General features: G+C 31.9%; 1 protein-coding gene across 1 annotated transcript; it reads left to right on the forward strand.

Annotated features, from left to right (window-relative positions):
- The first annotated feature begins 2,470 nt into the window (after positions 1–2,470).
- Positions 2,471–10,743, forward strand: LOC140039619 (xylulose kinase-like). The gene is made up of 15 exons (XM_072085237.1): positions 2,471–2,534; positions 3,052–3,134; positions 3,504–3,741; positions 3,827–3,955; positions 4,587–4,652; positions 4,800–4,872; positions 5,390–5,508; positions 5,622–5,703; positions 6,037–6,077; positions 6,308–6,423; positions 6,809–6,924; positions 7,388–7,558; positions 8,114–8,260; positions 8,423–8,517; positions 9,167–10,743. The coding sequence occupies exons 1-15, from the start codon at positions 2,481–2,483 to the stop codon at positions 9,218–9,220; spliced, it is 1,584 nt and encodes a 527-aa protein (XP_071941338.1). The 5' UTR covers positions 2,471–2,480; the 3' UTR covers positions 9,221–10,743.

Genomic DNA, 10,743 nt, shown 5'->3' on the forward strand with positions numbered 1-10,743 from the left:
AAAGTAGATCAAAACCACGTTGAATATATTGAGTGTAATTTCCAATGCATACACCCGATCAAAGGTATACATTAATATTGTAAATAAAAACGAAAAGAACCAAATGATTGCTGAAATAGTAAATAATCTTCGAGCAGAGTTCACATTTGGATTAAATGGAAACAAAACGATAACAACGAGTCTTTCTACTGCTATAGCTAGCAGTGTGAGAAGTGACACAAGCGAAGCTGATATTGCAATACATGCAATTATTACTGTTGATGTAAGTGAAACGGTTTTAAGAATAAATGCAATAAACAAAAACATGGCAAACAGTCCATCTGAAAAAGCCAAAGAGCAAGTAAATATGTGACTCCGTTTACGTAGTTCTTTTTCAACAATAAACTGAAGAATCACAAACATATTCAATAGTATTGCGATCACACAAAATATTTTAAGAATTATTTTGTTGATTTCATATCTATCTGTTTCTGTTATTTGGTAGATATACATTTCAAATACTGAATAATTACAAATAAATTGTCCTGTTCCATTGATTTCCATTGTAATATCCAACAGTCAAATCTTGACATGTGTAAATAAACAAATGTTACTGATCGAACAGACACGATATTTCCAACGTTTAATTGCGAATGCCTATTTGAACTCCACGCTAAACATGCTGATCAAAAGTTTAAAACTTCGTGCTGGTTTCCTTTGAAATTCCAAATGATTGGATTCGAAAAGTTGTGTTTGTACAGTTAGTAGGCAATCAATATTGTGGTAAACTGTTACTACTAACACTTAGATTTGTTGGCATGTAGAAAATTAGGATATGGATGGCCATGCCATTCAGTGGCTTATCCTAATATCCCCTTTTGTCTGTTTATAAGGTCAACTTCTGAAACCATTGATGTGAAAATACTTATAAATGCAGGAAATGATAACATATTTTCGTTATGAATTTCATGAACTTTTCTTTCCATTTATAATATATCAGAGTATATCACGGAGTAAAAAAAACGTGTCAATCCAACTACTGTACCATAATATTATAAGTCTATCTATATATAAATTTACGTAAGGGCAAAATTCGGTAAATCGCGCCTTACTTCTAGAATTTTTACTCGATGGTATATAAAGTTGGTTCGTACTTTCGGTACTGATTTTAACCACCTGATGTAACCCTGTTTACTAATTAAATTAAGTTAGATAATTAGTTATTGACGATTAAAACGAATTTAGGTTCAACGATTTGCCCCAAATAGGGGTGTTTTCCGATCGTGGTATACACTGTCTAATGGATGTCCATCTTGAAAAATACCCGCCACAAAAATGCGAGGAGGCTTCGCATTTTCCTATCTCCTCCTACGAAATTGTTTTTAATAGCTGAAAACCGGTTGAACAGTTCGAGTACAGCATCATAATGTTGAAGACAGGCCGATTTTCTTTAAAAAATACTATTTTGATACATTTAATATATGTTTTTACAAATGTATTGATTTGTGATGAATGGAACATTCCAAATTATTTGGTTTAACCATACAGGTATAGATTTAGATTTATGGGCCCCCTTGGAGAATAAACATAAATAGTATTGCAATGCTGTACAATACTGTTAAGGTATTAACCACTTTTGATCGCAATTTGAATCGCAAATTTCTTACTGTGAGTGTTGGTACTGTTAGATGTAATATAAAAATATATACAAATAAACTTTATTACTGTGAGTGTGGGTAGGCCCTACTGTTAGATTATAAACATATAATATACAAATAAATAAACGTTATTACTGACAGTTGCTTCTCAACGTTTGTATTAATTAATAATTTAAAAATATATAAACGTCGTAGTGGTGTATCGTTACATGTACTTTACTATTTCAATCGACTATGACAGTGAGAGTTTTAACAAAGTACCGTATTAAATCGTAAATGTTTTACTGTATTTAGTGGTATATTATTTATCGGCCTATAAAACATTAAAAACAATATTTCGTTACTGAGTGGATAAGAATATATTTTAAAATGTTTCCTCTTTGTACCTATCTTCTTCCCCCATCCCTCAACCCTTAATGTTACATACAAAACACAAATTGGGTTTGTTTAAATGAGTCCAAATAAAAAAATTTGACTCATTTTGTTTCTCTCTCGGAAGTAATTCTCAGGGTGCTAATTTTGGTTGACTACATAAATCATTGTGTATATTTATTCGTTTCTGTAAACGACAATGTATTATAGTCCTGCGGTACGTACATTTGAAATCTCCATTTTTTTCTCGCTGGAAATACTGTGTATTCGAGAACCATCTGTGGGCACGACCTAGATGGTACGCGAGCGAAGCGAGCGTGCCATCTAGTACTTATAATCAACTTTAAAAGTTTTATCAGGTCTCGCATTGGATTGGATAATGACTGTGAGAAGTAGTGGGTCAAAGGTTTCCCATCCCTGGCTGTGTGCGGTGATGCGGAACACAACTCGGACAACAAAAAAGAAGGTAGAATGTTTGGAGGAGGGGATGAATTATTTTTAGGTTTTGATTTCAGCACGCAGCAGGTAAGCAAATTAGAGCTAATATTTAGTATGATAAATAATTTAAATTTGGTTTGCATTCTTTCCGTGCACGAAAGGCCAAATGAATGTTTTTATTCAGGCTAGCTAAGATAGGCGCGGCATCAACAAGACCTAGGGCCTAGGCCTAGGCCTAGCCTAGCCTAGTAGGCCTATATCTAGGATGCCATATAATAATAGCCTAGGCCTAGGCTAGCTAGCTAACCCATCCGGCCAGCCGAGGTTGTGAGTTGTAATGGTTTGTAGGGTACTAGGCCTATGCCTACTGGGCTAGGCCTAAAGCTACCTACTCTACTACTAGACCTAGGCCTATACTGCCCATAGATAGGCTGCATGACCGGATACCATTTGCAATCATTCATTGGCTAGCTGGTGTTCTAATCATTTTAATACTATTTATTGTCCTATTTTTATATGCTAACTGCCTATATAGGCCTAGAGTGTAGGGCCTACCAGTACTAGGCCTAGGCTATAATCATTTACTGCACTTTATAATCTCCAGATTAAAGTTGTTGCTGTTAATTCAAGTCTAAAGGTTGTTCATGAATCCACTGTGAACTTTGACAGAGACTTGCCAGAATTCAGGTACTTTTAGTGATACTTATGTATGATTTTTTTTCCAATAAAAAATCAAAAGCTGCCTGTTAGCAGTAGTGTATTGCCAGTTATCATTATTTTATCAACTTTCTGATACATCTTTAATATCTGTCCATGTTCGCCATGATGAAAACTGATTCCCAAAACATATGAATGTATTATTTGTATATTATTATTAAAAGTTTAATTAAAAAATTGATTTAATTTAAACAATCACTCATAGAATGCTGCATAGCTTATTTTTTTTACTGCATAATTTATATGTTTTAATATCTTTGTAATTTGTATTGTCCATTGTTTAGAATATGTTCCACCTTTTTCTTGCTCCTATAAAGACTTTTTATTTATAAATTTCAGAACTGAAGGTGGTGTGCATATCCATGATGATCAGTTGACCGTCACTTCACCCACAATTATGTGGGTCAAGGCCTTAGACCTTTTGCTGACCAGAATGAAAGATTCCGGTTTTAACTTTTCTGCTGTGGTCGCGTTATCCGGAGCTGGTCAGCAACATGGTAGTGTCTTTTGGAAAGATGGAGCTGCAAAAGTCTTGGATAATCTGCAATCAGATACTCTATTGCATGTCCAGTTAAAGGTCAGTCAAAGTTTGTAGTTCAAAGTTTGTAGTTCAAAGTTTATAGTTTTCAAACAATAATGCATAAATGTAATTTATTATTTAGAATTATTTTAGTATACCTGATTCACCAATTTGGATGGATTCTAGCACCACTGAACAGTGTGAGAACTTGGAAAAGATAATAGGAGGGCCTCAAAAACTGGCAGACATCACAGGATCAAGGGCATATGAGGTACAGTAACATCTTCATTTGAATATTCCCCAGTTGTCAAATCAGTTCTCACACATTTGTACAATTGACGGTTGTTTAGATCTGGGTAATTGAGGTTGTTACAGTACACACACCTAGACCCACTGAATCAGAATGAGATTACAGTGGTGCATTTGAGACATCTCGCAGATTCAACATTATATTGGTTCAATATTTTGTACAATATTTGCAAAAGAAAGTAAATCTCCTTTTAGACACCTCTATTCAGGAGGTCATCCCTATTCAGGGACACTCCTATTCAGGGGACACTTCTATTCAGGGGACACTCCTATTCAGAGGAAACCTCTATTCATGGGACATCCCTATTCAGGGGACACCTATTAAGGCCAGTTTACATAAGACGAGTAATAATGGTAAGCAGAAAACCATGTGCTTGTTCTACGTAGAATCTGTATCTATCCTGAGGGGGTTTTCTCTCAACCGCCTGTCCTCTCTGCATTTGTCTAAATAGTCACAAGAAATAACTCCACTTACCGTTTTTTAGGGGTTGTAATGTACAATACTATATTGTAACATTAATTAACATTAATTATATCAAAATATAACATCCACATTATATAATTCTTTTTGTTTTTTTCGTGTCATTATACAGAGATTTACAGGTAACCAAATTGCAAAGATCTTTCAATCACGACCTGCTGATTATCAACGAACAGAGGTACAAAATAAAATTTGACATTATATTTGTCTCTTCTATTCTATACATGAAATGGTTAAAAATGTAAATATGTAAAATTGGTTTATGTTATGCTTATTTATAATCTCATAGTTTTATTGTTTTAATTTCTCATTTCTTTTGTTTTAGCATATTTCTCTTGTAAGTAGCTTTGCTGCTTCTCTCTTCCATGGAGCCTATGTACCAATTGATATCAGTGATGGTTTGTTATTAAGTTTTTTTAATTTCATCATTTAAAACAAATACAAACTTACAAGTTACAAGTCAAGTGACAAGTCGTTTTATTTGATCCAAAAAAATATCATAACATTACTGTAATAGTAGGACCAGGGAGACTTTCATTAAGGTCAAAGGCCACATGCATGAAAGCTATCCAAAAATTAAATAATATATATTTTTGTAGACAGTGATATTGAAATGTTGACCTTTCCATAAATAAATACATAATACTTGATATGTACATATGCATTGTTACATGTATCTACAATCTACTAAATAAGAAATAAAAATGTATTCAGATTATCTCAAAACGGCATTATAGGTTTCATGTAATACAAGGTATAGCCTTATCTGATAAAATCCCTTACAATACTATTATATAGGCCTATTAATCATGGAGTTATGAATTAGCCACCAGTACTGTTAGTAATACCATTTTTCCCTTGTTTTTCTTTCTTCTTACTAATACCCTAAGATATTTTATATATTTTTTAAGCTAGGGTCTGGAATGAACATGATGGATATACACAATCACCAATGGTGTCAACAAGCATTAGATGCCTGTGCCCCAAACCTGTGTGATAAGCTAGGACCACTTGTTCCATCATATCACAAAGCAGTAAGTTATTGCATTTGTTACCTTTCACTTGTGCAAAAGCATAACAAAAATAAATTATTACCATCCACTCTCCTGACTCTCCCATTAATTTGTGTATCCTATTCTTTTTCTAGGGATCGATATCTTCATATTTTGTAGATCGTTACGGGTTTTCTCCTGAATGTGCTGTGATAGCATTTACTGGGGACAATCCAGGTGAGATAATAAGTACTCTTATAGTTCAATGATTTAATTTTACTTATTGTTCATAACAATATCTTACTCACTATTAAGGGTCTTTTCCACCTTTTCCGGCACCGGCAAATCAAATCGAACAATGTTTTGTTTTCACACGGTCACGTGCATATCAATTGGCGCATAGCCGGATGAAAATGAAACATTCGATTTGAGTTGCCGGTGGTGGCCCGGAACTGTGCCGAAACGGGTGTGAAAGACCCTTTAGTCATGTTTCACATCGTTATTTTTTTTTTTAATTTGTGTAAACTTTTGTAAATTGGATAACAATTTGAGATTTGTTTTCAACTTTAGCATCACTGGCTGGAATGTGTCTACAAAAAGGAGACGTTGCAGTGAGTATGCTTTTAACGTTTATATACTAATAATAAAGTTTTTGTGTACCTAATCAAATGCAATTATATTTGTTTTGACGAGTAAAATATTATTTCAATGTACAGTACTTGTTCACACAAAATGTTGTAAATGAAACTTTGAACGGGTTTATACAGGAGATTTTTCAGAACATTATTGATGACGTAATATAAATTATTTAATTATTTAATAATGTTTGTTTGTTTTAAAGGTTAGTCTAGGTACAAGTGACACACTTTTTCTCTGGTTGGAAACACCTCAACCAGCTCTTGAGGGTCATGTTTTTGCTAATCCAGTAGACGCATCAGCTTACATGGCATTACTCTGGTACGCTTAATAACACCATTTGTTCATCTTAATATTTTTCCTAATTAGTCCATTGACTACTGTAAGTAGAAGTCTAGTAAAAAAAAAGCTTCATTGATAGAGGGCATTAGACACAATTGCTAATGGTATCATGCATCTACAAATATTATGTAGGTGGTGTAATGTGACAACAGGCAATTGCCATTTTTAGGAATTATTTTAAATGTGTTAAGTCCAGACAAATCATATGCACAGTCATTCCATAAATATATTTTTTTAGATAGATAATAATGTGAAATTTGTTTGTTATAAATCGTTTCGTATTCACATATTATTATTATTAGTGTTATTATTATTATTATTATTATTCTAATATTTTCATCATTTTAATTGCTCATTTTTATAGTTTTAAAAATGGATCATTAACCAGAGAAAGGGTTCGCAATTCAGTTGCTGATGGATCATGGGAAACGTTTAGTCATCTACTTGAAGCAACAAATCCTGGCAATGATGGAAATATTGGTAAGATGTTTTATTAGGAAATTGCTATTGTATTTCATAGAGTTACATGTTTTTAGTCATGAAAATCTGTAATAGAGTAGAAAAATGGGCTTTGATTGTGATTACAAAGCTGCAGTCCTGTATCCATACTACACCCAGTCATTCTTCCTAAGCGATTCTGAATATCGTCTGAAAACTTATAGTTGTAAATCCATCTTGGTTAATGTGCTTGCCTTCCAATCCCGAGGTCCAGGGTTCAATCATGACCTACAGTAGTGCCAGGGATGTAACTCATGACTATTTCAACCCCACTCCCTAAGCCCCAAATCAGACTTACTTTAAGCATGATAAACTATAAAATATTTGATCCATCCAATTGGTGAGTTTGTGCTTACTGTTGGATGAGTATGAAAAAAAAAAAAAAACACATATTCAATATCACCAACCAAAACATGTATAAACTTCAATGAAATATGCTTTTTAGGTATCTACTTTAATGTTCAAGAAATTACTCCATCTGCAGTTGGGACATACCGGTGGAATAGTGATGGGAAAGCGGTGCCATCATTCCCTCCTGGTACTGAAGTGAGAGCTGTAGTTGAAAGTCAATTCCTAGCAAAAAGATTACATGCTGAAAACTTAGGGTACAATATTGGTAAGATCATATCATTAACATCATTCATTTATTAAATTTCATTATTAAATGATTTGGAGACCAATACATCATATTTTGATAGTCATCGAACCGCTTTGGAGATTAGTACATTTGTATTGAAAGTGTATCGGGTTAAAGAAAGAACAAATAAAGAAATTATATATGGAATTTAGATGTAGTGTCCAAAAACATGAAAAATAAAGATTAATAAAATCAGATTTTAAGTAAGCCATTTGTAGTAGCAATTTTAAAGTTAGTTAATCATTTCTGCAGAAAAAACTATTTTCTCTTATAAAAAGACCAAAAAAAACTGTTTGAAAAAGCCCATTGACTGGCAGTCAATTTGACTGACAACCAATTTGACATTTTTTGCATTAAATTACAGTTTTTTCAGGTACTTTTTTTTTCAATCCCAGTGAATAACTAATGGAACATCAAAATAGCATTTTAAAAAATTAGAATAAATGTTGTTATTTCAATACATCTTTAATGTTATAATATTACTGTTATTAATATTATATCCTTCAATAATATAGTTTATTTTATTTGTTGAAGGATGTAATTCAAGAGTGATAGCAACTGGTGGAGCTTCTAGCAACACACCCATCCTACAAGTTCTTTCTGATACCTTCAATGCTCCTGTTTATACTCTTGATACCACTAACTCAGCTTGCCTTGGTTCTGCTTATAGAGCAAAACATGGTAAGTATTTTCAATTTATGAATATTCTTGATTTTTGCATTATTATTAAGTATAGTAATCAAATATATTATATTAAAACAGTTGTCATTATGATAATGTTTATACTAGTGTTAGTTATTCAACTCATTGTTAAAGAGCAGTGTTTTTTGTTTTTTTGCGTAGGCCGTGAAGGAGGGGACAAAGTAGCATTCACTAAAGTTGTTAAGTGTGCCCCGGCTTATCAACTAGCAGTCTCACCAAGACTTGAGGCACACAATGTAAGTTGATTTGTAGATTAATAGTATATAGTAAGAAAACCTACAAATGTTATTTGAATAATTTCTCTTTAAATATCCTAACATTGAAAGCTGTTCTGTTGTATCAAAAGAACGGTGTTGAGAGAAGATTGAGCACCATTTGGTGTCAGCTAGATACTTAAGGTGCCATTATGTCGACATGGAACTAAACATAAGCGCTCTGAGCAAATGAACGCAATTGACCATATATGAAAGGCACAAAAGAAATGTCGTCATAAGCTTAGTTGCTTTCAGTTGCCCATGTTCTATTTTTGTCCAGAACTGAAAGGAACTGAAAACTTTGAATCTAGTCACGTTTGCGGTATGGGTGACAGCGACCAGTAGGAATCAGTTCAATTTTACCATAAAAGAACTTGCGCATACTGGCTCCTATGCAACAAGAATTGTGTCATGCGCGCCGTAAGGTTCCTGGTTCCTTTTAGTTCTGTTTAGTTCCGTTTAGTTGCTCAAAATGTTGACATAAGTGCTCTCGCGCAACTAGTTCCTTTCAGAGTTGAGTTCCATGTCGACATTATCTAGGGATATGGAAGTTATTGTATGTGAAACCAGTAGTCCACTTTTTAAATTATTTTAGGTACAAAAACATTATGATGATCATTTATAATTTCAGATTTATAGCAAAATGCTTGAAAGATATAAAGAATATGAACAGAAGATTGTGTAGCTAAGAATTCTTATTGGATCCAATTTACACTCATTAAGGTACAAACTAGCTGATTCTAATTTATACAGGTTTCTTAATCAATGCATTATAAAGATGGTCATAATTGTTTTATGATTTCTGTTGTTTTTTTTAAACTGCACTTGTTGGTTTTTACTGTTTTTAAATTTTTAGTATTGTTAAAAACTCATATTAATTTGTTTTTCCTATTTTAAAATGTGGATAACTAATTACATACAATCTATTATTTAAATTTAAAAATTAGTTCAGTATAAAAAAGTAACTTACTATTTGTTTGAAAAAGGTTAATTGTTAGAATAATATAAATATATTTTATTTAGCACAATCTACTTAAAAATACTAAAATAAAAGTAATAATAATAAATTAAAAATATAAAATAAATTGCATCTACCACCAACGTTTTATGAATATTTGATTATTCTGCAGGCTTGTATTTAAACAGATGTATTGATTAGTTGGTTATTTCATTGCTATTCTCAATACTGATCAATATTAGCACCATTAAATTTGACGATAAAGATATATATTTTTTAGCATAATGGCATTTTTTATTGCTTAATTAAAGTGTAGGATTACATGTCTATCTATCTATTTTATTAAAACATCCAGAATTTTAATTAAAAATAAAGAGTGGTTAATTTAAATTACAGGGTTATTTAAGTTTATAAAGTATATTGAACCGTTAAGACCTGATTGTATACAGGTGAGAGAAAGGCCCGGTAATGTTGTCTTCCTAATTAATTATGATAATGATATGCTCCTTATTAGCATATATTTATATAGGTCGTGACAATCTTTTGTCATTTTAAAAGGAAGTATTATAATTATGGCAAAAATATAATGTATATAAAGAAATTTATTCAGGAAAAAGCAATATATGTATATACAAATTCTTAATAGATAGAGAAGAACTAAATAAAACTAAATTAAAAAAGTAAAAAAGTGAATTTAGTACTGTTTTTATATTCATGCCCAACAACTACTAACTAGAAAAAAAAAACTAATCTTATAGGGGGCAGTATTGCTGTAAAACATAACTTTGGAAACTATTCATTAAATACAGTAATAAAATGAACAAAGCTGAATTTTATTGTATTTTTAGTCAGTAATTTTTATTATTCATATTTCAATTGTGGAATGATTTTTAATAAAATTGAATCGATGCAATGTTCTTTTTGTTGTGGTACATACTGATATATAATTTGTTTAAGAAAATAAAATTTAAAAGCATCTACTAATAATATTACAATGCATGTAGTTGGTCTTTGCTCACAGAAATAACCTTCCCTGGACATAATTTCGCTTTAAATTGAATATCCTATAGCTGAAATCTATACTGGGGTATTTGTGTAATTATTTTATGGTTTTATGATACTTATAAAAAGCCCCATTAAGAACAAGTGGATAATAAACAGTGCCTAAAATGATTGCAAATATCATGATGGTCGATTAAGTAGATACTCAATTAAGAAGATTATCATTTTATATATTTTTAAGAATGATA

The sequence above is a fragment of the Antedon mediterranea genome, chromosome 2 (genome assembly GCF_964355755.1).
Source record: "Antedon mediterranea chromosome 2, ecAntMedi1.1, whole genome shotgun sequence".
Taxonomy (NCBI): Eukaryota; Metazoa; Echinodermata; class Crinoidea; order Comatulida; family Antedonidae; genus Antedon; species Antedon mediterranea.